At 43.5% G+C, this 25,704-nt stretch overlaps 1 protein-coding gene across 12 annotated transcripts in view; it reads right to left on the reverse strand.

Annotated features, from left to right (window-relative positions):
• STRADA (STE20 related adaptor alpha) overlaps window positions 1-25,354 on the reverse strand; it is a 29,768-nt gene extending 4,414 nt beyond the window's left edge. The window contains exons 1-9 of one of the 12 annotated variants that reach the window (XM_079903834.1): window positions 25,232-25,353; window positions 16,706-16,761; window positions 13,764-13,821; window positions 11,490-11,518; window positions 4,848-4,950; window positions 4,325-4,446; window positions 2,415-2,523; window positions 2,186-2,309; window positions 431-602 (exon numbers count right to left, since the gene is read on the reverse strand). In XM_079903834.1, coding sequence (XP_079759960.1) covers window positions 431-602; window positions 2,186-2,309; window positions 2,415-2,523; window positions 4,325-4,446; window positions 4,848-4,950; window positions 11,490-11,518; window positions 13,764-13,821; window positions 16,706-16,717 — 729 coding nt within the window. In that variant the 5' untranslated portion in view covers window positions 16,718-16,761; window positions 25,232-25,353. Of the gene's footprint in view, window positions 1-430; window positions 603-2,185; window positions 2,310-2,414; window positions 2,524-4,324; window positions 4,447-4,847; window positions 4,951-11,489; window positions 11,519-13,763; window positions 13,822-16,681; window positions 16,762-24,969 lie in introns of all 12 variants that reach the window. The other 11 variants (XM_079903829.1, XM_079903835.1, XM_079903833.1 and 8 more) reach the window with 11 other exon arrangements.
• Between the last annotated feature and the right edge of the window lie 350 nt (window positions 25,355-25,704).

Raw genomic sequence — 25,704 nt, forward strand, 5'->3', positions numbered from 1 at the left:
GAAAAGAAGGCCTGTCCCCAAATCGGGACCGGCTGCGGAGACTTTCCTCGCCTGTACTACTGAGGGGTCACTGCTGTTTTAGAAGGAACGAATGCCTTGCTGATGCTCTGTGGCAGCAGGAGGACGTGCTCCTGCTTAGGACAGGGATGTAGAGAGCGCCAAACATTTCCCAAACGCTCTTCTTCCCAGGAAATGGCAGCATCTTTGAAGGGAGCCTCAGGCGCAGCTTGGGACCCTCCCCAGGTGGGGGGGGGGGAACGAGATCAGCTGCTAAGGGCGTGGAACACCCGCGCGAGAAGCGTCCCAGTTCCACCTGCCACCAGGGAAGCCCTCCCTCTGGGAACCCCCATCCCCGGAAATTCCTGAAGGCCTCCTTGGGGAATCACGAGCTGGTGGGGAATGGGGGCCCCTTGAGACCCAGTTCACAGACCTGCTGGAGGACCTCTGGGCTGAGCCACGGCAGAACCTTGATACTGTACTTGGGGAAGTCGTGGACCACACGCTGCCGCTGCCCATGGCTGATCATGCTGAGGTTGCTGCGTAAGCCAGACAGGTAGACCTTCCCATCCGCTGAGATCAGAACATGGCTGGCCTTGACACTCCTGGGGGGCGGGGAGGGGGTCACGGGGCAGCAGGAGCCCCTCACACCACAAACCTTGGTCTTCACACACTAGACCCAGTCAGCCCTCTCCCCTGGCAGGTGTGTGTGTGTACTATACGCATATACATCGCATATATATACACGAACACGCATTTTTATGAAAATTTTCAAACATACACAAAAAGAAAAAATAGCATGACCCCATTTACATGTCACCAGACTTTAAAACTTATTTATGTTTTGTTAAAGTTCTCTTTTATGCTTACAGACCACTGCTTCCTCTACCATCTACTGCCTTTAATCTGTACGTTCTGTTTGTAGGTATTCTCGAAAGTGTATTGTTTTTTCTCATGTGTTTTCTATTGACCTAATGGTACTGTGCTATGCAGCCCATTCTTCAGTGTAATGTTTCCAAGGCCCATCTGTGCTGCCAACTGTATACACCTAATTGCTGCTTCTAAATGCCACCTGCACTCTGGGGTGGGGTCTAACACTTACTAATCCATTCTTCCAGGAAGGACACTCGTGCTGCCTCTCATCACCACAAATATGAACACAGATGTCCACATACATGTCCCCTGATGGGCCTGTGGGAGGGTTTCTTCGGGGTATGCACCCAGAGGCAGCACCGATGGTCCTGGTTCTAAGTGACTCCGACTGGCTGTGTTGGGCCACCTTCCACTATCCGGACAGGAGACCCACCTCTTCACCGCACTGGTCCTCACCCAGCCTCTGAATTACAGCCGGTCCCACGGGTAGAAGGTGACATCCTCCTGTTTTAACTTGATTTTCTGATTCTTGCTAGACTTGAGTGTCTGTTCATATGACCATTAGTCTTTCAGGTTTTCTTTTATAAACTCCACATCCTTTGCTCATCTTTCTGTTGCTCTGCTATCCTTTTCTTATTGAATCACAAAATTTCCTTGTTACTAATCTCCTGTGTGTTTTAGACAAAACTAACACCTTCCACGCTGTAACTCCTTTCTTAACTTTGTTCCTGGTGTCCTGTATTGGAGAGGAAGTTTTAATCTTGATATTATCAATTCCATCCATTTTTTGCCTTGTTTTGTGCATGTAAAACATTTAGAAGTTATGCCTCAGGTCATGAAAATATTTCCTCGCGTTTCCTTCTATCTAAGTCTATCGTTTCCATGTAGGCCTTTAATCTATCTGAAGTGCTCCTTTGTATGTGGAGTTAGGTAGGGGTCCTAGTTTTATTATCTCCCCTACCACGAGCCGCTTTTCTGGACACCATCTACAGAGCAGTCTGTCTTCTCCCGAGCCTCCCAGCATAGGGCTGACTCCAGGGCACACCCCAGTATGGGTGCTCCAAGGAAGGAGAAGGTGGGGTGCAGAGGCCCACGTCAGGTGTTCCCCTCGTACTCGGGACCAAGCTGCTCGGTAAAGAGAAAGTCAGTAGCTTTAGCGCTGACAGGGTAAATGCTCTGCCCTCCCAGCAGAGGCAAGGGCAGGATTTGACCCTTGCTTTAAACTCTGGCTTCACTAGCTTCAGTCAACCTTTACTCGAGGGCTCGTGGGCCCAGATACCACTCTTATAAAGGGTTAACAGGCCCAAGAAAGCACCTGTGCACGTATCCCATGTGGTGGATGTAGTCCAGGGCCTTGAGCGCCCCCTGCAGTATGTAAGCAATCGTCAGCTCATTCATGCCGTCCGTGAAGTGTGTGCAGATGAGGTCCTTTGCAGAGCCTGAGGGAGAGGATCGTGGGGACGGAGCACAGGGTGACAGCACGTGAGCAAGCTGACAGCAGAGTTCTTAGAACCCATCCCTGCCAGGACACCTTCCCCACTCACCATATGCCATGAATGATGTGACAACCCACAGCTCATTGTCTGCGATAAAGGTGGCTCGATATGGCAGGATATTGGGATGGCTGAAGAGCTTAGAGACATGGAGCTCCCCCTGAAAGCAATGGTGAGCTGCAGTCAGAACCAAGGGGCCCCGAGGAGGACGCTCAACATGAAGGTGGCAGCACGAGTAATACGGGGACCAGGCCTCCCTGCGTGCCCTGCTCAGAATCCTGGGAGCAGCCCGAGCAGGTGCCGCCAGTATGAAAGGAACCAGGCTCTGCCATCTCAGCAGGGAAGCCAGCCCTCCTTCGCCAGCTTCTGCCTAACTTGGGCTCTGCCAGCCAATCCTAAAGCACCTCGAGAAACCATTCCCTGCCAACAGGGAAACTGCTAACACCACAGCAGAGGGTCACAGTGCACCACCTCGGAGGCCATGAAAACAAACTGCCTACTGCAGACTTAGGAAGTTATAAGCTTAGCTCAACTTCAAGGGCCCAGGCACAGAACTCCTCTTTAAGATAAGAAAACAAGGACTTCCCTGGTGGTGCAGTGGTTAAGAATCTGCCTGCCAATGCAGGGGACACTGCTTCGATCCTTGGTCTGGGAAGACCCCACACGCCGTGGAGCAACTAAGCCCACGCGCCACAACTACTGAGCCTACGCTCTAGAGCCCGCGAACCACAACTACTGAAGCCCGCGCGCCTAGAGCCCGTGCTCCGCAACAAGACAAGAAACCACAATGAGGAGCCCGCGCACCGCAAGGAAGAGTAGCCCCACTCGCTGCAACTAGAGAAAGCCAGCACGCAGCAACAAAGACCCAAAAAATTTTTAAATTAAAAAAAAAGATAAAACAAATAAGTGTTTTCCTATTATAAAGGAAAATGTTGTTAGCAATAGAAACACGGAAAGAAAGCATTAAAGAACAAACAACAACTACTAAACATTAGAATAGATTTCTCCAGCGACCTCAGGCTGAGAGCTCCCTTCCTCAGAAGCAGCTATGAAAAGCGTAAGACCGATGGAATTTTAAAATAAATTTGGACAAAAGATGTGAAAAAAAATTTGGACAAAAGAACTACAGCAACTCCAGGGTCCTGGCCTCTGGGAAATGAGCCAAGGTCAAATAGGCAGCAGCACCTTCTGCCTGTCCACGGCTGTACGGGATAAAGACAAGAATCACAAAGCTCAAATGTGCTCTAGAACAAACTCAGGTAAGTTTCTTCCCAAATAACTGAGCTGGGACTGACATTCTGTTCCATCCTCAGACCCCAAAACTACTCTGAACACATGAACTGGTACTGGAGCACTGTCAGATAAGCGTGAGTTCAGAAAAACATTGTAATTGAAGAAGGGGGAGGGGCTGCAGCCAACTGTACTGAAAATACACTGAGCCAGGCCCTAAATCTAGGGAGTTCCCAGGGCAAGCCTTCATCCCCAGGCACTTACTAGACCTGCAGTGTCTCCCAGTTTAACAAGAGGGCAGCTACTTGCTTCTCCAGAAGAAAGGAACCTCAGGCAAACAGGACACTAAGAGTCGGAAGACAGTCGCCCGTGGCCAGGTGAGCTGCCCCGCACCTGGAAAGAGACTGTCTGGGTGTGAAGCCTGCCTCTGCCACTTACTAGTGTGAGCGACCAGGGGCGAGTTACTTAGCCTCTCTGAATAATAAATACGTGAATAAATGAGTCACAGGAGGATCTGGTGAAGAAGAGGGGAATATAAATTGGGCTGAGCAGTGTTACAGAACCCTTAATGCCAAATGCCCAAGATTCTTCACCAAGAGCTTCCGTAACTTCCTGGCTTGGTCTACCTTCGTTTCCCGCCAGCTGTTTCAGAAGACAGATGTAAAGATGCCTTGTGGTTACTGCTGGAACTAAGAGCCCTCCCTCCAAGTGTCACATTCACGTTCGATTACCTGCAAGAATGTCACCATCTCATTGGAACAAGCTTCTAGGTTAATCCTTCGTACTGTCACATACTCTCCCGCTGGTTTGTACCTTGCTAGGTTCACTGTCATCAGGTCCTCAAATCCTTTGCCTAAAAGAAAAGGGAAATGCCATAAACAGGGACGAGAGCAACACAGGTTTTCATCTTCCTTAAAGAGACTTGATTTTAAAAGAAAATTCAAGTTAAAACTTTCATTTCTGTTATTTCTTGATTTTTCTTCCATCAGTTCCTTCTCAGCCAACTATTCTAACTGACTATGGCCCAGGACACCAGAAGTGTACAGCCCAAAAGGAAAAATTGAAAAGAGCTTCTCTCCTGGAAACATGATCTCTTCCCCTACACTTGGAAGAAGAAAACCATAGAAGAACCACAAAAGCCAGTTTTGTCTCCACGAATCCTGCCAACTGGCTGACAGCTTCTGGCACACATTCACCCGAGGATGCTGAGACGGCTGCCATGATTCCCTGGAGCATGACAGTCCTGGACATTACCTATAACGGTGAGCAGCTCATAACACCCTCCCTCCGGCAGAAAGCTACTCATGATCTCCTGTTTAGAAAAGGATGCTATCGACTCTGCGCTTGCCTCATTGGTCTAAAGAAAAAGAAAAACAGGTTAGTAAGAGGAACTTGGGGACGGGATGAGAGTGGGGAGATGGTAATTCAGACCCACAAGGAGACTGGCATGTAAACAAACATACAAACTCTGACCCTGGAGCAAAGAAACAGTTCCAGCCCTACTTGATGAGAAATAGAAAGTAAAGCATCAGCTGTTCAATGCAGTCACTGGCACTAATATCAGAGCAAGCGTGAGCGCTATCTACGAGTGGGGGTGGGGACAAGGGCCAGCTCTAGTCAACACTTGGTTTGCTTGTCCTTCCCAACAGCTGGCTCATTTGCTAAAAACTATGAAATTCTTACTTGGGAAAGGATGTCTGGAGAAAGGCACATTTAGAAAAGAGAAGGGGAATGGAGAGGTGGGGTTTCTCTTGAATTTCCTGCTACATTAGGGTCCTTTTTTTTTTTTTTTTTTGGCTGCGTTGGGTATTTGTTGCTGTGCGCGGGCTTTCTCTAGTTGTGTCGGGCAGGGGCTACTCTTCCTTGCGGTGCGCAGGCTTCTCATTGCGGCGGCTTCTCTCGTTGCAGAGCATGGGCTCTAGGCTCATGGGCTTCAGTAGTTGTGGCACGTGGGCTCAGTAGTTGTGGCGCATGGGCTTAGTTGCTCCACAGCATGTGGGATCTTGCCGGACCAGGGTTCGAACCCGTGTCCCCTGCATTGGCAGGCGGATTCTTAACCACTGCGCCACCAGGTAAGTCCCTAGGGTCCTATTTTTAAGGTCCTGACTAAAAAAACCCAAAGATCAGATGTTGAATCTTGCTATAGGCAAAATGTGGCCATAAGAGGCCCCCTTGTTAGCAAACCAAGAGGCCAGACCAATCATTCCCTGACATTTCCAAGTGAAGCCAGAAAACAGCTAACACACTGGGCTGCAGGCAGGGAACAGAGCTGTCAGGTCTCAGCCATCATCCCAGGCAGCAGAAGTGACCTGCTCCCTCGTCCCTGTGCACCCAGGCTGCAAATGAAGCTGGATTCCAGCCATTTAGGATGTGGGTGTCACATGTGAGGTCCTGATGGAAAAGTGCCCGGCAAAATACATGGCAGGCCAATGGCTCTTCCTTCAGTTTAATAGGTTCAGTTTCCTTCTTCCAAACCTAAATTTATTTGTACGATTTAGGGACTGTGAGTAGTTTTCTTTCTTTGGGATCCTCTTTCTTGAGATGTATGTCTAACTGAAACAAAGAGCCTTAGGCCAGCTCACATGTCATATGCTGCGTTCCTAAACCTGCCCTCTGATCAGGAAAAGGTCTTTGAATACACGAAGGCTCTTGGCTCAGCACGAGACAGAAAAGTGCTGGAGTCGCGAATATTCTGACGTGCTGGTATCACCTTGGGGTGGGGGTGGGGTGCCTGATGTTTGAAACACATCTGGTTTCAAAACAGTTGATGCTGCCAGTGACGAAAGAAACCAAACGGGGTTTTACCTCCAGCACCACTTAACGTTAAGAGGAGCCCAGTCAAGCAGAATTGAGCCCTGTTAGCAAATCCCAGTTCCAACTCGATCAACTTTCTATTTCTAAGATTCACCTATATTGTTGTATTTAGCCATATTGGATAATGCTCATCTTGTGAACATACCTCAATTTATCCTTCCAATGCTGAGGGGCTTTTGCAGTTACTTTTCATTCTGCTATTATGAACTGTGCTGCTACAAACACACTTGAATGTGTTTCTTGACACATAAATGCAGGGGTTACACTAAAGCTTACACCCAGGAGTGGAACTGGAGGTCACAGAGCATATGAACATTCGACTTTAGAAAAAAATGCCAAACGGTTTTCCACAATGGTTATATCAATTTACATGCCCGCCAGCGATACATGTATGTTCTTGTTGATCCATCTTTTCCCCAACACTTGGTATATTCAGACTTCATTTCTGCCAGTCTCATTGTGGGTCTGATTTACATTTCCGAGTGCTAATGAAGTTGAGCATCTTTTCATGCATTTATTGGCTACGTGGGTTTTCTCCAGAGTGAAAATGCCTATTTCTGTCTCTTGTCCACTTTTCTACCTAGTTGTTTTAATGCAGGATTTCCCCAAAGGAGGCCCCATGGAACACAGATCCTGCCAGTTAACGCATGAAAGAAGTTTACACGTCCAATTAAGTTACAAAATGCAGCACTCTCCTTCTCATGGACAACCACAAGGGGTACTCCCATATTAAGGGCTTTGAGAAGTTCTGTAATTTGACAAAGTATAACTTCGTTTAACCTAACATTTCCCAAAGATACCTGTCCAGAGAAGTCTTTTTGTGCCTAACATCCGTTAAATTTGGGGGAAGATGATTTGGGAAAGGCTATTTTAAGTAAAATATATGGTATAATGTGAAGACTCGAGGCTTAGGGGCCAGGGATAGGCAGAACTTGAACTCAGTCTATCCCTTGCTCTGTGACCCTGGGCAGGTCCCTCTAAGCCCTGAGATCTTCATCATCTCATCCGTGGAACAATCCCCACTTCATAGGGTTGTTGTGACTATGAAATGAGATAAAATATGTAAAGAGCTTAGCACGACTTGGTGTATCACAGGTATTCAATAAATATGAATTCTTTTCTTCCCCTCTCTCTTTTGCTGTCTACTTTTTGGTCACTCTCCTGTTCAGCAAAGAAGATGGAACAGAGAAAATGGAGAAAACAGAGACTCCTAAATAGGGCTTGATCGATAGTTAAAGTCGGTTTGATTTTGTTTTTTACAGGTTTCTGTGTTTCCAAATGCTCTGAAAACAGATTCTAGGATGACTTAATAGCCACTGTAGCTTCTTGAAACTATCTTGTCTTCAAAACAAGATACTGGTGCCAGCCAGTGCCTCACACAGACAATCAAGGAACAAAATGGAGTACAGATTTCGTAACAGGGAAGAACCAAATCTGACTCCATGTTGGATCTGTTTTACTTTAACCTTTGCTTCCATTGCTTTTGTTCACTAAAGGATACTGTCTATACACAATGGCCTGCCTCAGGGAACCCTGCCCCTCTGCCTGAATGTTAAACCAAAGTGCCTTTGTTCAGGGAAGCTTGTTCAGGGAAGCATCCTGACCCCCGTCCACCTGTGGATGGCTGCGAGAAAGAAGAAATGAACACATCCCCTCCCCGAGGCTGGCCATTCAAGGTGATATTTGCAAAACTTACGGCCTTTTTACTTTACTTCCTCATCTCCTCCCCGCTCTGTTCTATAAAAGAAACTGGCATCCAAACTCCGATAAGATGGTTTTTTTGGAGACGCTAGTCCGCCATCTTTTCGGTCTGCCGGCTTTCCGAATAAAGTCATATCCCTGGCCTCAACACCTCGTCTCCCAATTTATTGACCTGGTGTGCGGCGAGCGGAGCAAGCTTGGACTCGGTAACAATTTGAGCAAAAAGCCTAAACCAAGAGCTCCGACACGGCGACTCCCCAGCTGCTGAGAACGTCGCCGCCGGCTAGGCTGACTTTGGGGAGTCCCAGCTTCACCTCATACCTCTAACCCGCTGCACAGACTCTTGCTCTGTTTTGCTGTTTTCTCAAGTATCGACCTGCCCTCAATAAAATCAGTGTCACCGGTTAACACAAAACTCAGGGGCTTGCTTTCGGACCCAACACCCCCTACTCTGGCCTGTGAGGATCCACACGACCCGGCCGCTGCCTACTTCCATGACTTCGCCCCACACGGGGCTGCCCTGACCCACCGCACCTGACCCCCACGAACCAGCAGTCTTAGCAACCTCGCACCGGCTGTCCCTCCGTTTGGGACACTCCTGCCCCACTATTTTCCCATCGCTGCTTCTCCTCGTCCTTGAGGTCTCAAATGTCACCTATTCATTGAAGACTCTGTCCCGCCGAGTAAAGCAGCTCCCAGTCACTCTATTATGTCATCTTGCTTGATTTTCTTCATAGCGGTCACTGCAGTTTATTTTGTCTACTGCCTGTCTTCTCTACTAGAACGCAAGCTCTGTCGGGGCAGGGCCTGTCTGTCTCCTTCACTGATGTATTCCCCAAGGCCTACAACAGTACTGGCATCTACTTAAAAAGTAATCATTTAAGCAACGTTTGAACTCAGGAGGTTTTCTGCCCATGACCTTGTTATTCCCATGGGCTGGAGAGGAGAGCAAACGTACCAGTCGGTTCCACTGGAGACAGTTCCACATGCTGACTTATACCGCAAACGCCAGCCCTCCTACAACACATTCCCTAGCTTCCCTGTTACCAGGGGAACTTCACAGATCAGAATCTGACACCTGCATGTGAGAAAGGACTGCATTTTTTAGCAGGTAACAATATGGCCCCAACGAGGACAAACCTAGAATGACTTTGTATTTGAAGGTCTCTCCTCTGATCTCTAGGCAAACTCCTTGTTTCTCTAATTTGAAAAAAAAAAAGGACTATGAGGAACAGCTGAGACCTGAGATTTAAAAAAATTCTTTTATAGGCACTTTAAATAACTCCCTTTGGATAAACTACATATAGGATACTTTTTTCTTAAAATTACCTATCTCCCTTTTCCTTGCCAGGAGTGCACGTAAGACATACTACCTACCAGGCTACACACTGAAGCCACACTTTTGTTGAGCCTAGGTGAGAAATGATTCATTAAACTACTGATATGATTAGTTCGTAAGTTGACAATATTTCTACTGTCTTCGTTGACTATGGAAAACTACTTCAAAGTGTTAGGTTTAGAAAATGAAATTCTTTAGGTAATTGGGAAGATGAGTTCATTGGGCAAATCCAGAATCGCATGAAATGAACTCGTCTGGTGGCTGCTGTGACCCCTCTACCATTCTGTCCCCAACTCCCCGGAAATGACCCTAAAATGGATGCTTTCTACTTTGTGGATGTTCTATAGTCTGAACTCAGACAGAAGGCGACCTTTATTTAGGAAAACAAACAAACAAAGGCACTATTTTGAAAGGAAGAGATTTGGTCTGGTTTTACCACAAGAAAGGCAGGTTAGTCCATTATACTGCTTCCGATTTAGAAAAGGTCAAAATTCAGATGAAAAGGAGATATTTAGCCCATTCTCGTTAAACATAGCATGGCACGGTTTTATTAGTATAATGTATAATCTCAAATTGCCTAGAGAAAGAAACGAATTCTATCGAAGTCTTTTCTTAGTTTCCCCCACCATGAAAAGCACTTTGTTCATTTTGAAGCATTTGAAAAACACATAAGCTACTGCTATCCAGAAATGACCATAAAAGGATAACTTTGTTTAAAGAGCTTGTTTAAAGACAAAATGCAATAAAGCCCACAAACACAATATTTATGAAATGTCCAACAAATAAGCACATTCAACCTCCCAAAGGTTTCACACAGGATAACTTTTGGTATAACGTCAGCCGCTGTGAAAATATAAGAACTATATATAATTGGCGCTGTACTCTGGAAAAATACCCAACTGATCCTATAGGGCACGTTTTTGGTCTCCTGACTGGAAAATATTGGGATCTGATAGTGAAGTGCTCTTGGCTAGGAAAGCGCAGCCAAGCTTTACTCAGAAAGAAATCCCTAGTCAGCAGCATCACCCTTCACTCACCTTGGAGCTGCCTGCAAAAGGCACAAAGGTCTGTTATCCGAAAAGAGGAAGACGTCTATGGAGAAAAGGGCTCTTATCCTCTCTGTATAAGACACTGATTCACAGTATCAAAAGGAGCTTGGGGACTTCCCTGGTGGGGCGTAGTGGTTAAGAATCTGCCTGCCAATGCAGGGGACACGGGTTCGAGCCCTGGTCAGGGAAGATCCCACATGCTGTGGAGCAACGAAGCCCGTGAGACACAACTACTGAGCATGCGCTCTAGAGCCTGCAAGCCACAACTACTGAGCCCGCATGCCACAACTACTGAAGCCCACGCGCTCTAGAACCCATGCTCCGCAACAAGAGAAGCCACCGCTTGCCCCAACTAGAGAAAGCCCGCGCGCAGCAACGAAGACCCAAGGCAGCCAAAAATAAATAAATAAATAAACAAATTAAAAAAAAAAAAGCAGCTTGGCACGCTGCTGTTATTTCCACTGGTAAAATAAACTAGAAGAGTAAGAAGCAGGGCAAGAGTCTTGAAACTTCTGCCAAAAAAATACATTTTCTGTTTTGTACTTTAAAACATGGGGTTTTGTTTTTAAACTAGATTTGACGTCCTGCCTTATAATCTAGACAGAGATCTATATTATCTCTGTGGACTGAAATCTATTATTAATAGACTAAGGATGGGAAACTTAGTACTACTAGCCACTGAAAGATAACCACATGTTAGAGTGTTGAAACTGTCCCTTTTAGTTTTTGGTGGGGGTGGCTGGTGACTGGTAAGGCTACAAAGGGGAGGAGACGGAAAAAGTGCCTGAGAGTTTTTCAGTTTTCAAAGTACACATCAGAATCTCTCTAGCGTGAAACCTAAGTCCCCACAAGGAGAACAATTATACCATGTATAAAACTCAGTGACAGATGAGCAGAAACATAAAATGATAAGCCAACCAAAAAAACATACAACATTCCACAAGTCACCTCCATGCAACAAGCCACAGTGCTAGAGCCTGGAAAATCACTTACTTTTCTCCGAGTGTCACCCGGAGGCTGCTCTGGAGTGGAGAGATTGAGTGTTGGCATTTTGGGTTTTGGAAGAAGACACACCCACATTCAGAACAGCAATTACTGCACTTAGGACTACATTTACTAATGGAAACCACTTAAGAATCATTACAGCAAAAAGTGCCTGCAGTGCTACATATAAACACACACACACACACACACACACACACACACACACACAGCCCCAGAGATCCACAGTAAAAATGCTGCAGATAGATGGAGTTTTAAACATGAACCTATGGCTCTTCAAAACTTGGCAAGGCTCTTATTCTACGGGTATTCTTTACTGAGTACAACTCAACTGCTATAGTTCTGGTCATACAATTACTTTCCATCAGCACACAATGTTACTTTCAATAGGCTACTTTCAGAGTCTTACACTGTGAACAAAAAATTCATTATAAAATTATATGCATGGTTGGCTATTTCCCAGGGAGTGCAGGGACTAGAAAACAGGTTTTCCAAAAAAAAAGACAAAAAAGTTTTAATACAGTCACATGTGTTTGTGGGACCATTACCCAATTTGATTCTCCAGTCAGATACATTCTATTCTAAATGAAAATAAAGCAAGGGCTTTTTGGCTCTCTGCTACTCCTGATGAATATGAATAAAGCAAAGGACAACTTAAATGACTTTCTGCTCCAAAAGAAGACGAATTCTGTATCTGTGCTTTTTATTTTCTCTATTCTGAAAAGTGATCAAAGTAAAGATTTTAACTGTAAAGTATTGGAATGATTACACATCTCCAAATATCTTAAATTATATTGCTAGATATTGGGTGCAGAGTAAATTAGCCTCAATTTATCAAAATAAGATTTGTGTGTGTGTGCCACGGACATCAGTTTTCTGGTATATAAATGGCAGGAGCGGCTGCTTAAGAGGGGCTTCTTACAAGTCAAAGATAAGCCAGGTGAATAGGTAAAAGGAAATCAAACCAAGGCTTCTTAGAGCAGAAGGCAAATTCCAAGCTGTATCAGCTTGGTAACATACACTTCATTAAGCTGTAAACAATATACAGAACAATCTCTTCATCCTCCTCAGACCAGAGACTAGGGAATTATCAAAAGACATCCAGAGATCCTACACTCAAGACACTGAAACCAAAATCCATTCATCTAATTCACATAACTGGAATATTTTTAGCTAATTAATGTAAACTGGACTTCCAACTCAATTTCCATCGATGCCAATGTTTACTTTTAAACCACTGTATTGCCCTTAATGCTGGGGAAAAAAATGAGAATAGCACCAGAACATAGTATTTTTGTTCCACTAGCCTTTCCTTTACTGTGCAGATTACTTTTATTCTTATAACCAAAACAAAAATAACTCATCATTTTTCTAAACTCTTATTTATCTTCTCTAAAACCCTTTGACAAAGTTTATGAATAATTCAACTCCAGAAGTTCTTTGAGTGGCAGTAGGGAAAATAAATTAATAGGTGCTACCTAGTCACTAGCAAGTTTGAGTTTTCAATTACTCAAGCCTCTCGAGGTAGTTTGGATCAGTTAACCAACACACTCTATCTGATAACCCATTTCTTTAGCTATAGGAGCTGAAGAGAGTATCATGGTGTACAGATAAAAAGAAAGGGGCTTTACTACTATTATTTTTATAGAAAAAGAATTTTCCTTGCCTTAAGTCAAGATCACAGTTCCCAAAACAGCTCAGTTGGAAAATAGCCAAAGGGGAGTGCCTGGATTTGTTAAACCTCAAAATTGCAAACCTACTTTACTTCTGAATCAACATTTAGATTTTACAATAGGAAGTTAGTATTTTTATCCTGACAGATTTTTTTTTTCTCTAGTCTCTAAGTCTCATGAAAAGATGAGTCAACTAGATTGATCAGAAAAACCATAACTTTTATATCACTGCTACCTTTGTCCTGACTATAATTTTATTTTTTAAATCTTCAAGGCTAGAGACTTTTAAACACCTACTTTGTTTTCCTTTAAGAATATGTATTTCATAGCCAAATACTTAGAAGAAACACGTGTGCTTTTAAGTAAATACTGGCTTTCTAACAATCGAGACAGGCCAAGGACAACTGCCAGATTAGTCCTCAAATTTTGGGGAAAGCATGGATTCAAAAAGGAGCCAAGTAAATATAACAGCTGTAGCCAAACAAATATAACAACTTGCCCTTAAATTGCTAATTTCTATAAATTGATTTAATCAACAAAAAGGCAGCGATATTTATCCTGAAGTGATGGCTAAATGCCATACTGTACTTACCTCCAAATAGTTCCAAATCTCTTAAGCCCTCAACAATGAACTTTTCCGAGACCCACCGCTAAAGAGGAAAACCCCAAAGAGAATTAGTATTTCTTCCAAGCCACAGAAAATTAACTATCAGCCATTAGACAGATAAAAAGACAACTACAAAAAGCGAACCATGCAGTACAGTTAAGCTACATTTCTGTGGAAAAGTTTTGAAAAGAATCTTGGATTTAAATCAACTGAACACAATAGATTAATTCCTTTCTCTATTCTTCTTTGCCTAATTTGATGAACAATTCTTAAATCTGACAGATGAGAAATAAGTAGCACTGGCCCTGATAATGGAGCATGCTTTTGTCCTTCCTATACATAAAACTGCCTTTTGGTTCCATCTTATTCATCCCATGGCTGTCTATTACAGATGCTTTGGATCATTAATGCCAATTTGAAAACTACTGGAATTCACACACAGAAAATAGGGATGAAACAGTTTTTCACAAGCCCCTATTAGTTTGTAAAAGGAAATAGCAAACTGCATATTCTTTCATCCGCTGGGATTTCTAAAGACATCACCAACGTTTACATTTTCTACCAAGTTTACAAGGACCAAACTAGCATGACTAATCTATGGTTCACTTTACTGGACTATTTCAAACTAGTATTGGATTTCCATCATACTGATCAGCGGTCTGGTTTCACCTGAATCAGGTTAGGTTGAAATAGAAAAGCAGCTCATACATAAAAGCAATGGGATCAAGGTTGTATTTCACTCAAGGGCTGGTATTAAAGCTTGGCTTAGGGGTATTCTTTCCACTGGGTAGAGTTCAGGCTAAGGAGGGATTCTGTTTTGTTTCTCTTAATTAATAGCGAGGTTTACTCTTTCCAATATAAGTTATTCTTACCACATAAACATAAGAAAAAGGAAGATTAAGGAACATTCAGAAATAAGTTGCATAATATGGACTATGAATTTAAACTATAACGTCATTCTCTATATCAATTTTTTCCAAATTAAAAAAAGAACACTGTAAATTTAAAAAATTGATATAAAAAATTTATATTCACTGGAACACAAAATATAATTGACACCTTAATATTTAAAGAAAGTGGTATATTAAGGGAGTTCCCTGGTGGCCTAGTGGTTAGGATTCCAGGCTTTCACTGCTGTGGCCCGGGTTCAGTCCCTGGTTGGGGAACTAAGATTGCATAAGCCGTGCGGCCAAAAGAGAAAAAAAAAAGAAAGTGGTATATTCACAATGTCTCACAGTACACATACAGTGTTACAGAATTTTAAAATAATTACTACAGCAGTTAGAAATTGAGTACTTGATAATAAACAAGATAGTCTTTTAGGAAATCATTTAGGAAGCTTGTAAAGAAGCTAAACCCAGTATTTGTTCTTGAGGTCATTTTAGCTAGTGAAGTTCTCAGGTGTAATAAAATTTTTCAAAAAGCCTTCAATTAAAACCTATGATGGGAGTTCCCTGGTGGTCCAGTGGTTAGGACTTCGTGCCTTCACTGCCAAGGGCCCGGGTTCAAAAAAGTGTTCCAATGATTACAATCTGATGCTGATTTTTTTTTTTATTAATTAATTTATTTGTTTTCGGCTGCATTGGGTCCTTGTTGCTGCATGCGGGCTTTCTCTAGTTTCAGTGAACGGGGGCTACTCTTTGCTGTGGTGCGTGGGCTTCTCATCGCGGTGGCTTCTCCTGTTGCGGAGCACAAGCTCTAGGCACACGGGCCTCAGTAGTTGTGGCACACGGGCTCAGTAGTTGTGGCTCGTGGGCTCTAGAGCACAGGCTCAGTAGTTGTGGCATGTGGGCTCAGTAGTTGTGGCTCACGGGCTCCAGAGCACAGGCTCAGTAGTTGTGGCACACAGGCTTAGCTGCTCTGTGGCATGTGGGATCTTCCTGGACCAGGGCTCGAACCTGTGTCCCCTGCACTGGCAGGCGTACTCCCCACCACTGAGCCACCAGGGAAGTCCGATGCTGATTTTTAAAACACACAAACTGGGCTTCCCTGGTGGCGCAGTGGTTGGGAGTCCGCCTGCCGATGCAGGGGATGCGGGTTCGTGCTCCAGTCCGGGAGGATCCCACATGCTGCGGAGCAGCCAGCTGGGCCCGTGGGCCATGGCCGCTGGGCCTGCCCGTCCGGAGCCTGTGCTCCGCGACAGGAGAGGCCACAGCAGTGAGAGGCCCGCATACCGCAAAAAAAAAACAAACAAACAAACACACACACACACAAACTCACTGAAAATGTGTAGGAAACAGGCAGATCATTAGTGGGTACACGTCTACACTGAAAAGGGCCAGCAACTCATTTAATGTTGAATGACTGATAATCATAAAATAAGCCACCTTGTTTCTTCTCTATCAGACAAGCTGGTGGGTATATTCTATGTCTCTGGCCAGCCTCTGCCTGCAAAGTCGTTTCTTTTTTTAAAAAATTTATTTATTATTTATTTTTGGCTGCGTTGGGTCTTCACTGCTGCACGCAGGCTTTCTCTAGTTGTGGCAAGCGGGGGCTACTCTTCGTTGCAGTGCACGGGCTTCTCATTGTGGTGGCTTCTCATGTTGTGGAGCACGGGCTCTAGGCGTGTGGGCTTCAGTAGTTGTGGCACACAGGCTCTGTAGTTGTGGCACACAGGCTTAGTTGCTCTGCGGTACATGGGATCTTCCCGGACCAGGGCTCAAACCCGTGTCCCCTGCATTCACAGGTGGATTCTTAACCAATGCGCCACCAGGGATGTCCCTGCAAGTTCTTTTCTTAGGCGTGGAGGCTGCAATACCTACTTTACTTTCTACATCCCTCACTTCTGTATGATTCTGAACATCACATAAAAAAAAACCCCAAAAACCTCCTAAAATATCTGCCAAACACACTGCTTTTCAGAAAATAAAAAATAGTAAAGCCAGAAGAAGAGAAACACTCACCCTAATTCGCTCTGGTTTACTTACAAGAAAAGACATGAGTTCCTAACGTGTAGACCTACTTCAATTTCAAAAATTTAAACCTAAAAGGAAAATAGACACAGGTTGTTAGTCAAATCTGCTTTTATAGAAATATTTGTTGATTAACAAAAACTTACTATGAGTCTACCATTCAAAGCACTGTGCTAGACCTACAAATTCCTAGATTCTAAAGATTTGTTTAGAGAAACTTTAAGTGACAATAAACCTGGATGTACTTTGGCCAAATACATTCTGAAATACTGCAATATCTGTAAGAGAAGTTTTTTATAGGGTTTTTTTGTTTAAATTAATCTTTAAATTTCTCATGACCCAACCCTCCACTGACCCCTCTGCAGAAGCAATTACCTTCAATTCTTTTGTCTGTTTATCCTCCTTTTTATCATCATTCTTAAATGCTGTTTATGTGTCATGACTTATCCATTTTAGACATTTATCTACTAACTTCCTACCATGGTAGGGGAAGACTAAGCTCTCCTACATCAACTTCCTGCACCCTACATTCCTGCCTTCATTCTCCCAACATAGTTCTGACATAAATTTTGGTTAAAACAATAGTCCAAATTTACATTACTAGGACTATGCAAACATGGTTCTTCACTGAGGCAAACAGAGGTGACCACGTCTTCTTCCCCATACACTCATTTTCCCCCCCTAGAGGGGGAAAATAATGATTTAATAGAGTTAATAATGGCCTCATTTCTTCACTTGTTTGTTTTTCCATGTAGCTATTAACTTTTCCAAATACTTCAACATTTCTGCTATTAGTCTCATCAGTGTGTTTTTCCATACACTCAAACTCATCCATTCCGATTTTCCCCTGGAGACGGCCTTCCAGAGGCCCTCCATCCCGCTGCGGTCTGGACTAGCTGCTTAGTCAGTTGCACTTAGTCAGCCTTTATAGTGTGGAGATTTGGGGCTTCCAATTCTGGGGAATATCATTTCTTTGACAAGAAATAGGAACAGAAACTCTAATAGTTAAAGGTGTACTGCTAGAATTAGCCCCCAATTTTGTATTTATTTCACTCATACTTTACAACTCTCTGCTTTCTAGGAGACGTCTTCAAACTTTATTTTCCAACCTTTCTACTAAGTTTTACATTTTTGTTACCCATTTCCAAGAGCTTTGGCCATTTCTCAAATGTATCTTTTTTCATATCATCCTGATCTTATCTTATGTTTGCTATTTATAGTTAAGAATTTATATCTAGAATGGCTAAAAGCATAATACATCATGACCGAGTGGGGCTTACTTCAGGAATAACAGATTGGTTTAACATTTAAAAATGAGTCAATGTACACAAAACTGTCTTTGTTTGAAGTTGTTTGCAAATAAAGAACAACCAATTTTAAGGAATTTTAAAAAATGAATCGATGTCATTTTACCTTATTAACTGAGTAAGCAAGTAAAAATACAATCATTTCAATAAATGGAGAAAAAGCATCTAACAAAATTCAACACTAACCCACAAGTTAAAGAAAAAAAACCTCTTAGTCAATTGGGAATAGTCAACTAGGAATAGAATAGAAATAGAATTTACCAAGTCAACTTGCTAAAAGATACGTATAAAAAATTTCAGGGGAGTGGGGATGGTGGTGTGCTGAATTGGGCGATTGGGATTGACATGTATACACTGATGTGTATAAATTGATGACTAATAAGAACCTGCTGTATAAAAAAATAAAATTCAAAAATTAAAAAAAAATTATAGCTAACATCTATTAACAGTAAAAAGAATGAATGAGTTTCTTCTAAGGACAGAAGGAAGGCAAGAATGTTCTTATCACTGCTATTCATCATTGTACTAGTGGTCTTGGCCAATGCAAAAAGGCAAGAAGAAATAAAAGGCATATAGATTGGAAAAGATGTAAAATTCTTTATGATTTTCTATGTAGACATGATTGTATACATAGAAAACTCTAAGTATTCTATAAAAAAATCATTATACTTAAAATGAATTTAGAAAGGTCAATTATAAAATGCAATTGTATTTCTATATACTAGCAACAACCAAGTAGAAAATGAAATTTAAAAAACAATACCATCAATAATACCTACAAAACCATAAAATAATTAGGAATATTTTAATAAATTATGGATAAGACCTGTACGTTTAAAATTATAAAACACTGCTAAGAGGGATTAAAGATGATCTAGATAAGAGGTCTGCACAATGTTCATAGATTGGAAGACTCTATATCATTAAGATGTTAATTCTCTCCAAATTGATCTACAGATTCAGTGCAATGCTAATCAAAATTCCAGCAGACTTTTAAAAGAAATTGATAAGCTGAGTCTAAGGTTTACATGGAAATACAAGAGACCTAAAATAGCCAAAACAGTTTTGAAAAAGAAAGTTATGACTTACATTACCTGATTTCCAGACTTACTTTATTGCTATAGTAATCAAGACAGTGTACTTTGGTCTAAGGATAGACAAATGGATCAGTGGAACAGAAAAGAGAATCCAGAAATAGACCCATGCATATATGGTCAATTAATTTTCAAAAGAATGGCCAAAGTAATTTCATGGGGAAAGACAGTCTGGATACAACTTGATATCTGTTTAGAAAAAATGAACATTGACCCTTACCTAACATCGTACACAAAAATTAACTTGAAATGGATCATAGAACTAAACAGAAAGTTAAAACTACTAAAGAAAACAGAGGAGAAAATCTTCATGATCTTGGGATAAGTAGAGATTCAAAAAAAGAACATCAAGAGCATGAAATATAAAACAAAAAATATGATAAATTGATCTTTATCAAAATTAAAAATGTCTGCCTTTGAAAGACACCACTAAGAAAATGAAAAGATTGGGAGAAAACATATTGTGTGTGCATGTATATGTGTGTGTGTGTGTGTGTCTACAAAGGACTTTATATACAGAATATATAAAGAATTTCTATACTCAATAATAAGACAACTCAGCTTAAACAACGGGCAACATATCTGAACAAAAGATATATGAGTCGCCACTAAGCACATGAAATGATGTTCAACATCACTTGTCATCAGGGAAATGTTCATAAACCAACAATGAGATACCACTAAACAGCCACCAAAATGGCTAAACATAAAGACTGACAATACCACGTGTTGATATCAACCAACCAGAACTCTCATACGTTGCTGGTGGGAATGCAAACACATATGGCCACACTGGAAAATGGTGTAGCAGCTTCTTATGACCCAACAATTCTGCTCCTAGGTAATCTACTCAAGAGAAATGAAAACATATTTTCTCATAAACTTGTACATGAATGCTTGTAAAAGCATTATTCACAAGAGCCCCAAACTGGAAACAATCCAAACATCTGCCAACTGGTAAATGGATTTTTAAAATGTGGTACATACACCAATGTAATACTACTCAGCAATAAAAAGGAACAAACTACTGATATAGGCAACAATTTCATGTTAAGTGAAAGAAGTCAGACACAGATCTACATACTGTTTCCATTTACATGAAATTCTAGAAAAAGTAAAAATGCAACAGAAATCAGATCTTTTTTTTTTATAAAGTTATTTATTTTATTTATTATTTTTGGCTGCGTTGGGTCTTCGTTGCTGCGCACAGGCTTTCTCTAGCTGTGGTGAGTGGGGCTACTCTTTGTTGTGGTGCACAGGCTTCTCATTGCGGTGGCTTCTCTTGTTGCAGAGCACGGGCTCTAGGCACGCAGCCTTCAGTAGTTGTGGCACACAGGCTCAGTAGTTGGGGCTTGCGGGTTCTAGAGCACAGGCTCAGTAGTTGTGGCGCACGGGCTTAGTTGCTCCGTGGCATGTGGGATCTTCCTGGACCAGGGATCGAACCCGTGTCCCCTGCACTGGCAGTTGGATTCTTAAACTCTGAGCCACAAGGGAAGTCCCATAAAGCAGATCTTGCTTGCCTGGGACCAACAGTGAGATGAGGGACCAACTTCAAAGAGACACATGAGAACTTTTCAGGGTGATGGAAAAGTTCTGTATCTTTATTGCATGGTGGTTATGTGAGTGTATCTGTCAAAACTCAACAAACTGTACACTTAATACAGGCGTATTTGAGACTTCCTTGGTGGTCCAGTGGTTAAGACTCTGCGCTCCCAATGCAGGGGGCCCGTTGATCCCTGGTCAGGGAACTAAGATCCCACATACCGCAATTAAGCCCGCACACTGCAACTACTACTGAGCCCAAACGCTCTAGAGCCTGTGCGCTGCAACTAGAGAAGCCTGCACGCCACAAGAAGGCCCAGCGCAGCCAAAAAAACCAAAAAAAAAAAAAAAAGTGTATTTTGTTATAGGTGAATTACATCTGAATAAAGTTGATTTTAAAAGTAAAATGATTAAAATAAATACTCAGAAATGCTTTTGAAGAATCTAGAAAAAACCCTGCCACATTTCCCTCCTTTCTTTAAGGTAGGGTAGGGTTGTGAGGGGTTGTGGCAGTGGTACGGCAATGGGGGTGGGGACTTAGTGTGGTACACAGAATCTAAAAGTCCTTAGAACAGCTTCAGAGAAAGCGAAGCAATGGTTTTCAATCCAGGGGAGTGAGGAGGCCTTTCAAAATCATCTATAGATTTTTACCAAATTGCATTTATTCTCACCCCAACACTGATCGTATAGAAGCCCCACCCCACCATGCTGAGAATAATTTATCCTGCTACGAAATAGTAAAAATATAGATTGAATTTGGGAAAAAAAGATTATTAGAATGCACATTGTCTAATAACATTAAACACAAAGCATCAAGCCAAAGAAATTTAAGAGAAGACAACATCCACGTCCATCTGTAGTCTACAACAGAAAGGAAAGAGAATATTAATGTAGATAAAGAGATGATTTTTATCCTCAGAAGGAATTATCTATGCTCTGGAAATAGAAAATAAAGTCAATTCCAAAACACTGTATAAACAAATATAACTGCCCAATTGGAGAGACCCAAGAACTGGTTCTAGGCTGCCACTTCAACAGCTTCTCTAATGATCTGAACCACTGGTTCCCAAATCAGGATGTGTTTCAAATTCATTTGTGTTGTTAGAAAAATCTATGGATGCCCGCCCAAACTCCCACCTCCAAAGATTTTAATTCAGCAGGTCTGGGGAATGCAAAAGTAGAAATGGGCAACACTTTATGAAGTTCAGCAAAGGGAAAGATTACAGTTAGCTAGGTGGACCTGGATAGTTTCATTGAAGAGGTGGGGCTTGAATGTCAAACAGGACTTAAAGAAAATGGGAATTCCAAGCATAAAATAGTATTAGCTGCTGATTATTTAGTGCTTACATATCCACAGGTGTATCTCCTGGTTTCTAGAGTAGCGCCTAGCACAGAGGAGGCACTCAGTAATACTGAAGGACTGACCAAATGTGCCGAGCAGTATTTCAGCACTTTGCATATACTCTCCAATTAATGTGAGGGCGGTTACAGAAGCAGAACTCCACACATATGAGAACAATTAACAGGCCTTAAGTGCATGCTAGCTCACGGATCTTATTCAGCAGGCAGCAGGAAGCCACTGTAGGTTTTGAACAGAAAGGTGACAAACACAGAACAGTGGTCTACAGTAGTGTCTCTCAAACTTTATTGTGCATGTAAATCACTTGGGGATCTTGTTAAAATGCGGATTTTGATTCAGAAGGTCTGAAGTGGGGCCTGGTAGTTCTAACAAGCTCCCATATGATGGTAATGTTGCTGATCTGTGGACCATCATATTGACATTTGAGAAGCCTTGTTCTAAGGAACATTCTAAGGAATATTAATCTGCAAAACGATGGGAGAGGGGGAGGTGAAAATAACCCAGAAAAGGAATGCCAGTTAGAATACAATTATACTGGACCACATCTGTGGTGATAAGAGCCTGTGGCAGAGGGAATATTAAGAAATAGATGGATAGGGAGAAGGAAAAATAAAGAAATTTAGTTAGTAAGTACACCATAAGTCATCGAGCCTATCCTCCACCCTTTGGAAGAACTGCTTTTAAAAACTCCTGGGGCTTCCCTGGTGGTGCAGTGGTTGAGAGTCCACCTGCCGATGCAGGGGAAGTGGGTTGTGCCCCAGTCCGGGAGGATCCCACATGCCGCGGAGCGGCTGGGCCCGTGAGCCATGGCCACTGAGCCTGCGCGTCCGGAGCCTGTGCTCCGCAACGGGAGAGGCCACAACAGTGAGAGGCCCGCGAACCGCAAAAAAACAAAACAAAACAAAAAAAACTCCTGAATATAAGGTTATCTAGTCTCTGCTTGAAAACTTCTCATGCCAGAGACTCACTACCTAATCAGGGAACCCATTCTAACTGTGAACAACTCTGATGACTCCGACTTTTTTTGTGTGTGCCCAAGTAACTGGGAAAAGAGTAGCGTGTCAAAGACAAAATGGGAAAGCTCAGAGATGGAAGTTTTGGTGGAAAGATGAGTTTGAGTTTTTAGGTCATCCTGAGGTTGAGAAAACAGTTATATATCCCAAGTAGAAATAGCATTCAGTTAGAGAAGTACTGAAAAGACTGATGCGTAAAAGAGGGGTTAGAGATGGCTATGTGGACTTGGAAGTTAGCAGTTAAAGCTATATGGGCGACAAAAATTCACTAAAGAGGAAAATGGTGAGAGAAAAGCAGAGAGCTGGGAAGTAAGCCTTGGAATAGGTCCATATTTAGGACATGCAGCTTGAAAGGCAGGTAGGAAGTGGAACCCAAAGAAAAACTTTAACGATCCTGCTTCCCCTTGTGGACCACTAACACTCTCCCAATCTGTTAACTTTTACCTGTCCTTCACTACTCATCTCAGGTGTCCTGTGCTACAGGAAGTCCTCCCTGACCGCCCCTCCCTACCCATGTTAGATGTCTGGCCTCTGTATTCAACCCTTATACCTACCACTCTCTTAATTGCCTATTTATCAGTTTCCTCCACTAGAAGAGAGACTCTGTCAAGGCAGGGAACGCATTTCATTCACTGTTGCATTCCCAGGGGCTACTGTGACCAACACTTAATATTGGCACTCCTGTATCTGTTAACTTAATAATGGTAAAAATAATAAAAGCAGCAGACACTTATGTGAACTTAGTATGTGCCAGGATCTGTGCTAAATGCTTCATGGAGATCAGCTCACAGCAAGTATTATAGATCCTCGTTTCACAGATCAGGAAATTAAGACTCAGAGAGGTTAAATGCCCAAAGTTACACAGGCATGGGACTTCCCTGGTGATCCAGTGGTTAAGATTCCACACTTCTACTGCAGGTTCGATCCCTGGCTGGGGAACTAAGATCCCACAAGCTGTGTGGTATGGCCAAAAAATAAAAAACACGCAAACAAAAAAAACAAAGTTACACAGGCAAGTGGTGGAGGACTGATCAGGTCTGTTCCAAAGCCTGTGCTCTAGAAACCATGAGTGATAATAGAGAAGCTTAGGGAGAAGTGTCAAGACTGTGTGTGCAAAGATATAATGACTGAAAAAGCATCACCTGATTGGACATTGAGGTTGACCAGATGCCAAGTGGTATAGACAGGAGTTCATTTACTTTGATTTTTCCTTTTTTCCCTATTTTTGTCACTGGTTTTCTAAACTTCCTCCATGTCTGCGATGACAACTATAAACACTGCATTTGCGCCACAGTACCTCTAAGAAACCTAGTTAAAGGGTGGGGGTGGGGCAACAGATTTAACCCGTTCAGCACTAACATATGGCTGAATAGGCTCCTGGCCTGAGGAGATTTGAAAATCAGGAAAGATTTGGTTTCTTCAACTCTCAGGGACAAGAAACAGTCTCGGGGGTCTCTAAAGAAAAGTATCCATCAATCAATGAAAAACTGTTTTAATGCCACAAATACATATTGGAATACGGTTCTACCCCAACAGATATTACAATAAGGAAAGAATCAATTCGAACGGCTTTTGCTCTTTTGGGAGAAGTCAAGTTAGAATATACTAGGATATCTTAGCAGAAGGCTGGGCATAGAAGTTAGTTCCCCATTTCCTGAAAACTTGAACAATTTTATTTAACCACACCCCTTCTCTCTCGCTCACCTCCCTACCCCCGCCCCTCATCTCCACCCCAATCTACTGTGAGCACTTAAACATTTTGGAAAACGAGACAGTCAGAAGCTCTGTTTAGGCTGATTCAGGGAGTACCTGATCTCTGTTCTTACGAGGGCCTGACCCCCTGGCTATCCAGCCTGGGATGAGATGGGGATGTGGTGGGGGGATGCGGGGAGAAGGCAGCCTAGGATATGCCTCCTCTTTGCTAGATCAGGACAAATTGCCACCTGGGCCCCAGGTTTCCCACCTGAAAATGAGGGGGGAAGAGGAGAGGGAGCCCGGCAACTCTGCTCCGGTGTCTCCGGGCCAGGCCCAAGCCTATTCTGCTCTCGGGCTGCAGCCCCTCATCGCGGGAATCGAGAATTCGGGTGAAAAGGGGCCCGTAGAAGGCGAGGGGGGGCTTAGGATGGCCGCTCTGCCGGAGGCCCGCCCCCGAGGAGATGGAATCGGCGTCAGGGCAGGAGGGACCGTTCCCTGGAGCGCACCAGGCGGCCCCGCCAGCCCGGTACCTGGTCCTGGAGTTAGCAAGCAGTCTCGACCCAATCTCAGCTCCGCCTCCTTGGTTTAAGGCCGCGTTGCCGCCAGGCCAGTTGCTGGGAGGGAGGTACGCAACGTGCCATGCGCAGTAGAGGGACCCAGGGAGGGCTGGTAGAGAACCGCCCCGCCCCGCCCCGCCCCGCCCCGCCCGCCCCGCCGCGCCCCGCCCCGCCCCGCGCCGGAGAGGAAGGCCCGCCCCGGCCCGCCCCGGCCCGCCCCGGCCCGCTAGGCCCGGCAGGTGGGGAAGTTCTTCCTGGTTTCCGCATCTCTGCTGGTGCGGCCGGCCCTCAGCAGCGGCCTCTCAGAGAGCGGTTTTCCAGTGCTGAGTTACCTCATTACGCGCTGCGCATACCTGAGGGCATTCGGTCTCCAACGGAGGGGACACGTTTCCCCCCCGCGTGTGGAAGCCAAAGACCTAGCTTGTCGTCGGTGTGGCCTTCGGGGT

This window comes from Stenella coeruleoalba, assembly GCF_951394435.1.
Source record: "Stenella coeruleoalba genome assembly, chromosome: 19".
NCBI lineage: Eukaryota > Metazoa > Chordata > Mammalia > Artiodactyla > Delphinidae > Stenella > Stenella coeruleoalba.